At 48.7% G+C, this 15,210-nt stretch overlaps 2 protein-coding genes across 2 annotated transcripts; both read right to left on the bottom strand.

Moving 5' to 3' along the window:
- Positions 1–4,695: 4,695 nt before the first annotated feature.
- On the bottom strand, positions 4,696–5,603 carry LOC121462860 (protein B-Myc-like). The gene has a single exon (XM_041674823.1). It carries the CDS (start codon positions 5,517–5,519, stop codon positions 4,926–4,928), a length of 594 nt encoding a protein of 197 aa, XP_041530757.1. The 5' UTR covers positions 5,520–5,603; the 3' UTR covers positions 4,696–4,925.
- Positions 5,604–12,049: 6,446 nt separating this feature from the next.
- On the bottom strand, positions 12,050–14,777 carry LOC121462923 (odorant-binding protein 2a-like). Its single transcript, XM_041674901.1, has 6 exons — positions 14,691–14,777; positions 14,043–14,176; positions 13,740–13,810; positions 13,173–13,283; positions 12,521–12,622; positions 12,050–12,075 (listed from the first exon to the last, which is right to left on the bottom strand). The coding sequence occupies exons 1-6, from the start codon at positions 14,775–14,777 to the stop codon at positions 12,050–12,052; spliced, it is 531 nt and encodes a 176-aa protein (XP_041530835.1).
- Positions 14,778–15,210: the final 433 nt, after the last annotated feature.

The raw sequence follows: 15,210 nt of genomic DNA, 5'->3' as shown, positions 1-15,210 counted from the left end.
CGTTGAGAGCCCCTTTCAGTTCTCCTAATGGGGACCGCAGATCCGATTCACCTGACCTGTCTTCTGTGTCCCTGATTCTCCCTCAGCTTCTTTGGACTCCAAACAGTGGCTGCCACTTTGGAATGGCCTGTAGCCTGTTGATCTCTTGAAGTCTTAACAAGCTGTTACATAAAACCCGACGTTCCCCTTGCCAGCTGGCTGTGGACATAACTCAGAAAACCTGGTTCTCTTGGCCAAGCTCCCTGCGGACTCTGCGAGGGGCCGTATAAAACGCGGCTGAGTAAGGAGTCGGTACCCTTCCCAGCCCTGGGAGGAGTAGCTGATGGCTAGCTGGGGACACAGACCCTGGACATGAGGGCTTTGTTCTCCACCATCGGCCTCTGCCTTATTTCCCAGGATTCCTTAGCACCTGTCTGGAAGGACCTGGAAGTGAGGCCTGAATCTGAGCCTTCACTGGCACAGGGAGACCAGGGTTCTGGGTTCAGGGGACATCTCATTCTGACCCTTACCCTTCTCTCCACCAAAAAGAGTGGAGAGATTTGGAATTAAAGGACCCCATCCCATGTTCCCAGGCCTCCTCAAGCACAGGGGTGGAAGCTGAGAGAATGTACTAAGAAAGCTCTGGTACTGTGGGAGTGAGCAGGTTTCCGACAAGGGATGCTCCTACATGGTAGAAGTGAAGTGGTCAGGACCCAGTGGTGGTTGTGGGGAGCAGATGCCGCAGGGAGGGTGTGCAGGCATTAGGAAGGAAGGGAATCCACCTTTCCCTTCTCCAGATATCGGTTCGTTAAAGCCATTGTAGGAAATGGTGAGTTCCCCATAGAGAAAATCTCCCTGTAACAGTCTTGGTACTGGGCAGTGGTGACATTCAGGCTCAGGAGTCAAAGACACTATTCGGAAGGAACTTTGCTGTCTTAAGCTCTTCTATAAACAGAATGGGTAAAACACCAGGCTCTCAATGTCATTCAGGAAAATGGAGGTGTGGCCATAAAGTCATAATCATCTCCATCCCATGTTGCTCAGTAACAGATGCATGGGGGATGGGGGTGGAGGTAGAGGTGGAGAGGAGGAGGGGTGAATGGTGAGAGGGTGATCAGTGGATGAATCGTAGATAATGAATGAGCCGTGAGAAGATGAGTGGATGGAAGAAAAGAGTGGGTGTATAGTCACTGGCAGGACTGATGGATGGATGGGTGTCAGTCACCTCTTCTGGGCTTCCCAGGCTCTCTCTCCCTCTCTCCTCGTTACCCAGACTCTCACCACTCACAATTTCACACACAGACAGCTTCTAATCTGCCATTTTGCACTCTGAATAATTTTTTAACTAATGGGCTTGTGGCAAGGATGAGACACAGACACTGACGGAGATAGACAACGCCATTCATAACATTGCACTTTCCTGCCTCTAGGTGGAGCCAGTAGTTACACCAAAATCATTCCTCTCCTGTGGACAGCACACTCTGCTCTCTTCTCTGTTACAACATCCTCTTTCTCTCTCTCCCTCCCTCCTCCCTCTCTCTCCACCTCCCAGGCTTCCCCATCAAAGGGAAGTTCCAGTTTCACAAAGCATGGCTTCTATGATAACCATTAAAGGCACTGGCAATCCCTTGAGCAGTTATTTATTTATTTATTTATTTATTTATTTATTGCCTGCTGTGGGTAGTTCTGGGGTCATTATCTAAATAAAGCACTCTCACCTGGATCCCCCTGTGGTGTCTTCTGCTGAGTCATGCTGTGATGGCTAATCTCATCTCTCCATTAGATGAGGTCTAAATCACCTAGGAGACAGGACTCTGGGCATACTCTGGGGTTGTCTTCATTAGCTAAGGAGGCAGGAAGACCCACACACTGTGGTGGTTCTGTTCCCAGGGAAGGATCCTGGACCGTAAGAAAGAGCCTTGGTCTGTCTGTTTCTGGGCTGGGACTGCCGTGTGATGGATTGCCTTTAGGCTCCTGCGTGCAGGATTCCTCCACATGGTGGCCTATACTCTCAGATTGTGAACCAGAAAAAAAAAAATTATTCTGAAGCTGCTTTAGTCTGGGTTTTTTGTTTTGTTTTGTTTGGTTTTGGTTGGTTGGTTGGTTTTGGTTTTTCAAGACAGGGTTTTTCAGTAGTTTTGGAGCCTATCCTGGAACTCTCTCTGTAGACCAGGCTGGTCTTGAACTCACAGAGATCTGCTGCCTCTGCCTCCTGAGTGCTGGGATTAAAGGCGTGCAGCACCACCGCCCCGTTTAGTTTGGGCTTTTTTTTTTTTTTTGTTAAATCGCAGAAACAAGAAAAGGAACTAAAATACAGGCTAAACTGACATGAAAGTGGCCCTGTGGTTTCAGAACCTCCTGCCCTGGTGTTGAAGTTTCACCAGTCACTGCTGCCACCACCTCTGCCAGGTAGTGAAGGCCTCAAGATACAGAGCTGCCAGAGGCATGAGCCAGACAGGGCTGTAGAAAGACAGGGGACACCTCTGTGCAACATCTCCTGATAGGGTTCAAAGGTTCAAAGATGGCTGGATAGCACCACCTGATGCCAAGAACTGAAAGACCGTGGGGCAAGTCTTGGAGGACAAAGCTCAGACAGTGATGAAATTCAGAGGGCCTCACAAAGGTTATTGGTGTCCACCTATCCTCCATGTCTTCAGACCTAACCTCAAGGAGATGGGGGTGGGAGGGGGGATTTCAGAGGTGCAAACCTCATAGGCAGAATTGATGATTTTAGACCAGGTTCTTTCCTTCCACCGTGTAAGCCCACAGTGGTTCACAGCCATCCGAGAACTAGGAAGTAGACCCTCAGCAAACCCAAATCTGCAGGCTCCTTGACTTTGGCTCCCGGGCTCTGAAACTGTGAAATCAATGTCTGTTTATAACCACGGGGCCTGTGTTGTTTTGTTCTCATAGCCAAGTCCACCTCTGAGGAAGGACTCGCAGAGCGCCCTGCTGACTGCCCTTAGCCAGAGGTTCACAGGGCACAAGACCAGGAACAAAACAGACCGGAGCTAATTCCTAATGGGTAACATGGAAAAAGCTTACAACAGGTTCAATAGCAATTACTGTGATTGTCCAACGTGGTCAACACCTAAATCAGAGACGTCCAGATGGATGGAGGGAAGAAGGTGACTCCATGGGCCCTGGCGGAAGAGTCGGGATAAGGAAAAACTCTTGTGTGTATGCATATATATATATATATATATATATATATATATATATGAGAGAAAGGGAGATATTATTACAAAAAAAGAAAAGCAGCCGTTTTAGACATTCATAAAAGCAGGGCCAAGACAGCTGGGAATTGTGTAGAAACAAAAAGAGAAAGCTCAGCAAAAGGAAGAGAGCCAAACACAACTGGAGCACTGTGGCCCCTGTGAGGGAGGAGTCAGAGCCCCAGGCCAAGGACAGCCAGGTAGCCCTGGTGCTGGCAGCCACAGGACAAGGCCACAGCTCAAATCCAGATGTTATCTTGTGGAGAACAGTCGGTTTTCTAGCTAGGTGCGTGGGCTGTGGAGAGCAGTGCCCCAGCTCTGAGGGCTGTGGCCAGGAGCCGTCCTGAGAGGGAACCTGATATGTAAAACCAGCTCTCTCTTGCAGGCTAGGAGCAGAGAACCATGGCAACTCAGGGACCCTGAATTTAACCTCCCACACAGCTCCAGGGTGAGAGTTTGGGAGGCAGCTATGGAGAGTAGGTGTCTGGTATTGAGAAACCAAAAAGTCCAACTGGCAGGAAGCTGGGCCCAGGCAGTGAAGTGCATGGGAAAAGGGTCCCCACCCTGGCTGTGCCTGGGGCTGACCTGGTCAACTGAAAACACTCTGGAGTTTGACAGCGCTGAGCTGGGGCCAGCAGGTCTATCAGTGCCTTGAGTGTGGCTCTGTGGACTCTGACCTACTCCGCCTCCCAGCTGCAGCCTCTAGTGTGGTGGGCTTTGAAAGTAGGTCCATGAACCCATACAGATCTCAGCACCGCGGCTGCTGGCTCACTCCCAGCGCACTCGGAGACCCTCCCTTCCCCTCAGCTGGAACTTTAGCTACTCCTGGGTAGGGGCTGAGGAAGTGCAGGACGGTGAGGGGGAAAGAGGGACGGCACAGCACTCAGACTGCAAAGCCAAGTGTGGCCAGCAGAGGTCCCTGGTACGCGAATGAAAATACCAAAGTGACGACAGCTCCTGTGTTCATTTGTCCCACGTGGGGGCCAGCACAGCCTAAATGGGAGAAAGAAGAGTCCACAAGCTCAGCTGACGCCATACACCCCATGCACCTGGCCGCCTCCAAATTCACAGGACCCAGAAGGAAACACCGACACTTTGGTGTTTTTTTTCCCTTGTCTCCTGCGAGTCACCCTTTTCCGTTTTCTGTGCTTCAACAGTACCTTTATTCTATTTTTAAAATTATGGTCCTAGTTTTAAACCCGTTGGTCTATTTTTAAAATTTTGTTTATGCATTGGTTTCATTATTGGACTATCTTTTGTCTTTTCCTTTTTTGTTTATTTTATTTTTTCCTTTTAGTCATATAAATTTCCTCTCTTTCTTCTACCATACTTTCAATCGTAGTATTTTCTGTAGCTTCTTGGTTTTTTTTATTTCATAACGCTATTTCCTTAGCGTGGGCTCAATATATTTCCTAATTATTTTGTTTCTCTTAAAAACAATAGAAAATAATCGACTTTAAAAAGGAAAATATACTTTTAAACTTCATATTTGAAGATCTCGTACAACTGATAAAGTGTTTTATTGAAGTTATTTACATTTAAGGGTCCAGTAACATTGGAAAATTGATAAACGTTAAGACTTTTTATTAAACAAATACAAATCTGTTAAGGGGAGTGAGGAAGGATGGCAAGCTTTAAAAAAAGAAAAGGGGGAGGGGGTTCTCTTACGCCCAGAATTTGAGGCAGTTAACATGGCTGAAGCTTACAGTCTGAAGACCCAGGGCTGTGCGCTCAGGTGTTGCAGGTGCAGTCTGGAGGCGTCGCAGGCTCAGTGTCCCCGGCCGGGCTCGCGCTGGTGCCTTCTTTGCGCACAGCCTGGTAGGAGTCCAGCTTGGAAACCAGCTTGGCAGAGGCCGAGAAGCCATTCCACATACAGTCCTGCAGAATGATGTTCTTCACGAAGGTCTCGTCGTCCGGGTCGCAGACGAAGCTGTGCTTCACCGCCTCTCCTCCTGGCAGCTCGGGCATCATCTCCAGCAGGTCTTCATGGTAGAAGCTGTCACCGTCGTGTTCCCTGGGGGAGAGAGACCCGGCGACCGCTTCGCTGGAAGGTGAGTAGAGGCCGGCGTGGCCCGGGGACGGGCGCGGTGTGGGCAGCAGCTCGAATTTCTTCCAAATGTCCTCGCTGGGCGCTGGCGGCTGCGGCGGCTGCTCCTGCATGTCCTCCTCCTCATCGTCGCACATGAAGTATGGCTGCACCGAGTCGTAGTCCAGGTCCCGGTTGCCGTTGGCGAGGCTCACGTGGAGGGGCATGGTCGCGGCTGTGCGTTTGCGGGCCACACCAAGGCGAGCAGGGCTGCTGCGGAAACCTGGCGCGGTGCGCATCGGTCCCGAACCACTCCCCTTCCCCGGGATCACTTCCTACAATCCCGGCAATCCCTTCACCAGGCCTTGGTCTCCGTCAGGAGCACAGGGAGGAGGCGACTGCTAGCCGCCAGACACCACGCTCAAAGTATCGCGCCACCTTATGGAGAGAGGCTAGAGGCGCCGCGTCCTGCATGCCCAGGATATGTTTTCCTGCCTGCACATGACCTATTTCCAGCGAACTCTCTCTCTTGCTCATTCCCTGCTATTTTGTACTCCTCCACCTCCCTTAGTCCTCGTTGTTCGCCCGGTTTCTCATCTACTTTCATGTCATCTGTAACATGTATGATTTTATGTATTTATAAAATCTGGAACCGACGAATGAGAGAAACAAAGATATTTTGTCTCTCTGAAACTTACTATGATAATCTCCGATTTCATCCACAGCCTGAAAATGACATACATTGCTCTTATTTATGACTAAAAATATTCCATTTCCACATATAAGCCATATCTTTGTTCCTTTTTTGACTGGCATCTTGGTTCCATAACCGCTATTGTGAAAACTTCTGCAATAAATGCATGTATAGGGATCTTCGTGAAATACTGGCGTGGTGTCTTTTTTACGGGTTTTCTTAAAGCCATACTATTTTTTATATTTACTTATATTGCTTTATATGTATGAGTGATTTGCCTGCATCTATGTAAGGCAAATTTTACCTTATTTACCTGCATGTCTCATGCCCATGGAGACCCAAAGAGCACGTCAGAGCCCCTGGACCTGGAGTTACAGCACTGTGAGCCTCTCTGTGAGTGCTGGGAACCGAATCCAGGAGGTCTGCAAGAGGTCCTAAATGCAGAGCCAATTCCCCAGCAGCACCCCCACACTCTGTAATGAAGATACAATGTTTGCATGCTTAAAGGGCACCTGCAATTGTCTAGAGTGTAGATACAAACATATGTGAGTAACACATTAAATCTAGGTGTGAACCAAAATTCTAAAATACTTTACAATTAAGTGTTACATAATGTCAGGCAGGCAAGGCAGCTCCTATGTCGGCTAAAACAGGGGGATTACCCTAAATTCAGTCTGACTGGCTTTCAGGATACCCTGGCCTACAAAGTAAGAACCTTTCTGAAACAAACAAGAAAGTCCAGATTGCAGAATTCCTAAAATCAAAAGATCTAGTTTTATTTTTCTCTTTTCTTTCCTTAATCTATACCGAATTTAACAAATGATGTAAAAGAACCCTGGTAAGATACATACGATTTCTGGTTTCTAGACAATATCTCTGACAGCAATTTGAGATGTGGATTAAAGATCTGAATGAGTTACAGATGTTTCACACAGATACAAAAAAGGCTTGAGGAATAAACACTTTTTGTGTGTCCGTGTGTCCGTGTGTGTGTGTGTGTGTTCACACACGTGAAGGTCAGAAGTCAACCTCAGGGGTTCTTCGTCAAGATGCCATCCACAATGTTAGTTTCAGACAAGTTCACTTTCTGATCGATTAGGCTAGGTTGGACATCCTCCTGCCTTCAACTCCCCAGTGCTGGGGTCACATCTCCATGACTTTTGTTTGTTTGTTTGTTTTTAACATGGATTCTGAAGATCAAGCCCCTATCCTCATACTTTCACAGCAAGCTCTTGACTGACTGGATAGTCTCCCAGCCCCTTATAAAGGAAAAACACTCTAAGTGGTAGAGAGATGGCTCAGGGATTAAGAGTACTGGCTGCTCTTCCAGAGTCTGCAGATTTGATTCCTTTAGGGTGGTCTAGCTCGTAACAATCTACATCCTCTTGGCCCCCACAGGCACTGCCTGGACATGGTGTACAGATATACATGAAAACAAAACACCAATATACATAAAAATAAATAATTCTTTTTTAAAAAGAATAAAGTATTTTATATGAAATTATATGTAATTAGGTTGGGTATAACCCACATACACCTTATAGGGTTTTCTTGTGCTTTATTTTCTTTTTTGTTTTTTTGAGATGGGGTTTCTCTGTAGCTTTGGATCCTGTCCTGGAACTAGCTCTTGTAGACCAGGCTGGCCTCAAACTCACAGAAATCTTCCTGCCTCTGCCTCCCGAGTGCTGAGATTACAGGCATGTGCCACCACCACCCTGCCTCTTGTGCTTTATTTTCAAATAATTGAATTTTCTTAGAAAGTTAATTTTATTTTTTGTGTTTATTTATTTTTAATGTTTAAATGATTTTTCATTTAATGTATAGAAAGATGATGTATTTTAAAGAAAAATTAAAAAAGACTAAAAAGTAAACGGTGGCACATGACTTTAATCCCAGCGCTTGGGAGGCAAAGGCAGGCAGAACTAGACTTTGAGGCCAGCCCAGTCTACAAAGCAAGTTCCAGAACAGCCAAGGCTACACAGAGAAGCCCTGTCTCAAAAAAAAAAGAAAAAGAAAAGAAAAGAAAGAAAGAAAGAAGAAAGTAAGAAAAGAAATAGAAAGAAGAAAGGAAGTAAAAAGAAAAAAATGATACTAATTTAATATTTATGTTTACTGTTAATTCTTCTGGGTTTTTATATTAATGAGGACTTATTTAAATTTTGAGAGCCTGTATTCTTGAGTCTTGAGTATCTACTTTGAGATAGAATTTGAGAGTCACCAAGAGAGTACTAAAGAGCAGCTCCCCCTTGAGAACGGGGAATGTTCTATTGTTTCCCTGAGTGTCTCTCCTGTCACCTGTGTATGTAACTTAGGTATCAGCATCATATACTAAACTGTGACTCTCTCCTTTGTGAAGGCCGTGCCCCCAAATCTGGAGTTCCTGTATTCTCTTCCTGAACTTTCTCTTTGAACCCCTTCTCCAACTCTGCTTCATACAGGTTCATCCTGAAATTCTTCTCTCATTGAAGCCATGAGCCTGTGATTGACTGAGTCAAGGGCTCTAGATAAGGGGCCCCTCAGGCTACCCTGGGTGGCTGCTCGGAGCTGTGCAGTGCCCCCATCTCTGCAGTGACACTCTGTGATTCTAGCCACCTGATATGTCTTTTGTCATCTGTAGTTTTGGTCTCTCAACCTTTCCCCACTTTCCCCCTCAAAAAAAAAAAAAAAAGACAGAATTTACAACTGAGCTAGTGAAAATACCTCCAAAGAGCACTGACTTTTCAAGAAAATACATTTACCAATACACGTTTGCTTTGCTGGTTATGTTGAACATTTTTCCTGTAGTGCTTCAGTGATCCCTATTGACATAGGCAGAGGTAAAGCTTCCAACAGCCTGGCACGCAGTGCTCAGACGCTAAACACCATCCACAGGACAGACAGAATTGACTGAGTAGCACCCTCCAGGTGGGAGCTGTGGTTGTCCATTCCATTGTCGGCCTCATGGAAATCATCAGGAAGAAGAGTTGAGCACGCCTGTGGGGATTGTCTTGGTTAGGTTTGCTGAGGTGGTTAACTGTCCACTGTGGGTGATCCATTCTCTGGGCTGGGATTCTAAGATGTATAAAAAGAAAAAATTAGGCTGAACACACCCATCCATCAGCCTATGCTGTTTTAATTTTATATCACATTTTATTATTTAATTTCATTGAATGAGAGCATGCGTGTGCATGTGTGTTCAGATGACACGGTACCTTGTAGACATCAGAAGACAGCTTACAGGAATCAAGCCTCTCCTTCCTCATGTGAGACGCGAGGACTAAACTCAGGATCAGGCTTGGTGACAAGCTGGTTTACCCTGAGTCTTCTGGCTGGCCCAGTCTGTGCTGCTTGACTGTGGATTTGATGTGACCAGTTCCCTCTAGCTGCTGCCACCTTGGCTTCTTGACAGACTGTGGTCTGAAACTGTGAGCCAAACTCCCTACTTAAGTCGAGATGCCAGAGTATTTTAGCAGAGCAGAGAAAACTAACACACTAGTGTGAAGATCCCGTCCTTAGGGGCCTCTAGTTCCTTAACTGTGGCAAAGAGAAAACACCATTGGTACCAGCAGGGTCACTCTGTGAGTAAGAAGCACACTAGATGCACCCACTCTGACCACTTGATTCAATCCCAGAACCCAGGTACAGCTGGAAAGAGCTCTGTGTCCATAAAGCTGTACCATGACTGCCACACCTAGGCTGTAACTTGTGCATTCCTGCATAAACAGACTGGTGGAAACACAACATTTTTAAAGTGCCTTTGGCTCTATCTTGCTATCTGCCCAGCGGCTAACACGTGATCAGACCACCTGAAAAAGCTCTGTCCAGGTCAAAAGAGGCCAACAAACCACGGCGAACCACAAGATGGTTGGTTGGTCAGTATGTCTTTAAGGAAAATGGGTTCCAAGTTCAAAGAAAGGAAGTGGTCCCTGCCCAAATGGAGTCCCTGGTGCTTCCCTTCCAGCAGTAATGAAGCGCAGGAAGTCAAAAGGCTCAGTGCAGGGCAGCTGGCAGGAGAGGAGGCCTCTTCACTCTGTGTCCTGCTAGGATTCTGCTACTGCTCCAGGGCACAGTCACAGCCCTGAGCTATCACACCCAGTGCCCAGGGTCACAGCTCAGTCCTAGTACTGACCCACGGCAGGGGGCAGGGAGCTGTGAAACTGGTGTGGGGTGTGGTGTCAGATTGGGGTCTGCATATTTTAGATTCAATTAGAAGTTTTTCTGAATTACTCGTTACAAAAGAGAATAGCATCAACTTTTTGAATTTGAGGGTATTCTGGGGTCCACAGTTAAATCAATGCATAGTCCCTGTCTCAATCAAAAAGAGAGCCTGGTATGTGGGATCCAGCCTGGCCAGGCTCTGCCCTCCAAAGAGCATAGAGGCCTCAGGCCCCACCTGTACCTGCAGAGCAGCCCCCCTCCCCCTTAGGAACTTCTAAGTCCAGAAGGAGAGGAATTCAGAGAGAACAGCCAATCAGGCAAAGTTAGACTGGAGGGTCACTGAGCTGAGGGACACTTGCCTGAGTTCCAGCAACTCTCAGCAGAGGTGACATGCTGGTGTAAGACTTTAAGACAATCCTAAAGCCATTTTTGACAATTCTGAATCCTCTCAGCCTCTGTGCCATAGTGCTTCCCCCCTCCTCCCCTGGGAACCAAGGATCTAACAGCTACACTTGCACGTACTCAGTTCCTGAACAATTACCCATATACGTATGTTTTGGTTCGGTCCCCTGGGAAACGGGGTCAAAATGACCTCTTACCTCATCTGATCTGGCAACAGCTCTCCAGTCAATTATTGGTAATAGCCCTTTCGAATAAGCCAATCAGAATAGTCAAAGAACAACCCCCCTTGCTTCTGTGGCCCCTTTAAAAGTAGACTGTACCAGCTATTCGAGGTCTCTCAGCTTCCCGAATGCTGGGGGACCCTGTCATGACAGAATTAATAAAATCCTCATGCTTTTGCATCGGCTGTGGTGTGTGAGGTGGTCTCTGGGGGCGACTCCTCCTTGGTGTTTGGACGCTAGAATCCAACACTGGACAGCCAGCACCTTGGGATTTGCACTTAGAGGCCATACTGATCACCTGGGGTTGGGGCATCTTCTCCCACACTCTGGATACCATGTACCTATTGGACAGTGAAACCCTAAACCCTTGTCCTTGGAAGAAACAGTGGCAGAGCCCTGGGGTGGGGAACTGGGCTGAGGGAGGCTGTGGCTGCTTCTGTGTTTTCTGAGGGTACATGATGGAGGAGCTACCCACCCTAGCTCCACCCTGTCACTGAGCTAGGTTTCTCAAGCAGGGGTCTTTCTCCTGGACTAGGAGCCTGGTGGTAACAGTCACACTGCCCAAAGCCCTGATGACCCCTCACAGCCCTCTTCCCAGGGGCTTCTCAGCCACTCCTGACAGGGTCCAGCCTGACAGCCAGTGGCTCACCAGGTGGGGCTCTAGGACCTCACATGGCTCTCCAGGAAAGTCAGATGCCATGCTCCTTGGGCACCAGCCCATCAGTGTTGCTGAACTTTTTCCCATGTCTCTGCTGCCAGCAGGGCTCTTCAAGCCCACCCAAGGCCCCTCACAGACAGGCTGAGCCAGAGGACAGCTAAAGGGCTTTATTTGGTGTCAGGTGGGGGAGGGGAGGCCAAGGTGTGGAGGAGGAGCAGTGGGGAGTTTGGTCCAGGAGAGGGATATCCCAGTCAGGTTTGGGCAGCAAGGCTTGCTCAGCAGGTGCAGACCTGGGTAGCTGCTGTGACAGAAAAAAGAGAGATAAGTCCCCCATTCTGCAGGAGCAACAGTCACGGGAGTCATGGACAGAGGTGGCCTAGGGCACGTATGGGACAGAGATCTTCTTTCCCAACATTTCTGTGCAGTCCCTGCTAGAAAATGGGGTCCTCTGAAGAGATCCCTCACTACTCCCATGAACAGCCAGGTGTCTGACTCCCTGGAGAAAATGGGAAGAACAGGGCAAGGCAGGGACCAGGAACTAGGAGAGGTCAAGACAAACAGGAAGGACTTCCTAGTTGTCTGGAAACTACACTCAGGACCACCTCCCTGGTGACAGGACCTGTCTGTATGGATAGGATGAGGACCAGGGCTTCCTGAGCCCCACATTCTAGGCTTTTCCACATTCCTACAGGTGGGGCGGGGTGGGGGAGACTTACCCTAGTCGCTTTCAGGCACACAGTGCTCTGTAGAAACCAAAAGAAGCCCAGGGGTGAGAAGGGCCCTGTACAGCGCTCTGTCACATCTGTGGCTCAGACCCCCCCCCTCAGCCAAGACCTGAGGCAGGGCCTGGCAACCCTGGGAGAGGTGACAGGACCTTGAAGGTACAGTGCAGAAACCAGGGATACAGAGAGAGCAAGGGAGAGAGTGGACAGAAGCACAGGAGACTTGGAGGTGCATGGGGACCCCAAGAGACAGAAACTCAGAATGTGACATTGTGACCCTGAGGAAATGCTGGAGATACCACAGAGACACAGGGGACAGGGACAGACATGAAACAACACGAAAGGGACAATAAGACCCCGCACAGAGAGGACGCAGAAGCACAGAGACAGACATGGTTGGGGCCTCATAGTATGGTAGCCATGACACAGGGGACACAGAGAGAGGCATGGACAGTCCTGTTCTCACCTTTTAACTCTGGTACAAGGATGTTTTCCTCTCTGAGTCCCTTAAGCTGTACAAATTTCTTAAATTCTTCCATGGCCTCTGGGTTTTCCTCAGGGTTTCTCCCTGTGGGGAGGTAGGGCAGGCTTAAGGGGTGGGGCTCAGCTCTGCAGAGAGCCAGAGACACAGGGATGGGAGCATTAACCTCCACAAAGGTGGAGAGACAACCCTGGCGGTTAACAATGAACTTGGTGTGGACACCCAGACAGAGGGACCCTCTGGCCCTAGGGAGAACCTCTGTAGACTTACAGGTCACTCCACAGACCTGTAAGAGCTTGGACTCTCAGGGGCATGAGGCTGTCCCCTGACCCCGGAGTATTGCTACCGACGATAAAGGCTTCTGACAAGACATTCCTTTGACCTGACATTTGACTGAGAATCCTGGAAGTGGCATTTGCTGGCTCCAGGGGTGGAGACCATTCCTGAGTGCTCAGGTCTCCAAAGGCCACAAAAGCCCAAGGCCTGCCAAGTTTTAGCCACTTTTCTCTTTGGATCTCACACATTTCCTGGGCAGTACCCTGGGCACAGCACCAAGAGGCTTCCCTGTCCCCAGGCCAGGCATGGCTGCTGGAAGCAGAGACCAGACACAGGACTTAGGGCCTCCGTGGAACCTCACCCATGAGCTTTCCCATGCGAAAGAACTTCCCATCGTGATGGCCTTCACAGTAGAAGATATAGTGGTCCTTCACTGGCAGCGCTGTGATATACATGGACCTCTTGCCATTTACTGCAGGTGAACAGAAATAGCTCTTAGTATCTTATCCTTGAGGCACCATTGCAGACTATGTAAGGGAACACCTTGGAACACTTCGGTGGTCGTCCAGGAGACTTGTCTAGTCTAGCCCTGGCCTTTCCATCGTCTCCATAGTTAGACAGGAGCCATTTCTTGGAAGCTGTCAAGCCCAGGTAAGATGTTCAGAGAAGGAGGCTGAGGTTACACCAGGCCTGAGCATACTTCTCCCTGCCTGGCTTTCCACTCTTTAGCATGGTTTTCTCATGGGTCAAGATCTGAGATCCAGACAGGGGACCAAGATCCAGTCAGTTGCTAGGGTTGACTACATAACTACCTCTATATATGGTATGTAGAAAGTGAGTGGCTGGCCTGTCCTATAAGCTGGACCAGGCAAGGACCCATCTATCCAAGAGCTGCTGCTGCAGGATACCCTAAGACACAGGGACTCACAGAAGGTGAATTTGCCAGGCTCATCAGTTTTCTTCATCAGGATTTTTAGGGCATGGCACTGACCGCTCAACCTGTATACACAAGTCCACAGTCAGGCTGCTCTCATCAGCATGGCGGAGCCATTCAGGCCTTTTGGTGAATCAGCCCTGGTCAGGTGATCCTCTGAATCCATGTTCCTGCTTTAGGAAACTGCTTGGGACTGTGTCCCCTCAAAGGCAGGGATCACTTAGTTTCCCAAACTCAAAACATGGATAGCAAGGGAGACACACACGAATATAGAGGTGCAGAGTTGGGGACACGTACCATAATATAAGGTTGACCTCCATATCTCCACCTTCCAGGGATGTCATCTTCACAGGAAAAAACTTTGAGGGTATCCTGTGACTGGGTAGGCTGCCATTGTATATTGTAGCCTTTGAATACCAGGTCCCAGAGTACTGCAGGAGACAAAGCTTTGCACATGCCCAATCGTGGCCCTGATCCTATCCCAGGCTCCAGCATATGGGCTAGCACCTGAGTAGACACTCAGAGCCCAGGCTGCAGCCACTGAGAAGGACTAACCTGTATTCCAGGACCTTTGGTCAGAAAACAGATATCAGCGCTTTAGATACCCAACCCCATGATGGTAGAAAGTGTGTGCTCCCATCAAGGTATCTAAACTCTTGAGGCCTACACCTCAGCACTGGATGAATGTCCTTGTCTACGAGGCCTTCTAGCTCTAGGTATCATGTGTACAAGGAACCCTCACCAAAATGTGCTTTCTGTTCTAAACCCCTAATCAGGAGAATACCCATCTTCTGTTAGAATAGTGGAAGCGCAGTTCTGACTGCTCAGTGCAAGGTCAAGTTCAACCTTCAAGGAAACTTGTTGCCCCTCAGCTCAAATCTACCAGCACCAAGCAGAAGGCCATGCCTTTCTCCTACCCCTCCCCATTGGCGTTCCCCTCCTCACATCCTCGTGGTCATCTGATGGAACTTCCTGGGCCTTCAGGACAGCCACCAGCCCCAGAAGCATGAAGGTCAAGAGCAGGCTCTTCATCTTCAATCGCTAGCTGGGCTCTCACACAAGGCAGGTCACCTGGGGAAGGTCTGCTCTGGCTGCTCACACGGTGCCCTTTATATCCCCTGTGGCCAGGGATGTGTGCCCACTTGGCACTGACCACGTCCCTCCTGTCCTTCTCTCATGGCCAAATCCACATTCATCATGGAGGTGGAAGGTTGTTGTTGTTGGGATCTGATGACAATGAACTCAATGTCACCCACAGACAAAGAAAGACAAACAATGCCCTGCAAAGTCTGTGCCATCAAGCCTTGTGCTCACAAAGGACCCTGGGAAGACGAGTGACTCAGGGGCAGGGAGGGAGGGCCAGGCTTCCCTTCACAGCCCTGCCCTCTTTCTGCCATGGCTGCCCTGAGCTATGTCCACTGAGATCTGGATTCTGACCTCCTGTGCAGAGAATGGGGCTGAGATA

The sequence above is a fragment of the Microtus oregoni genome, unplaced genomic scaffold (assembly GCF_018167655.1).
Source record: "Microtus oregoni isolate MIOR12 unplaced genomic scaffold, Mior012 000025F_ref0000491, whole genome shotgun sequence".
NCBI lineage: Eukaryota > Metazoa > Chordata > Mammalia > Rodentia > Cricetidae > Microtus > Microtus oregoni.
Note: the sequence above shows the minus strand (reverse complement) of the source record. Positions and strands in the feature narration are given on the sequence as shown.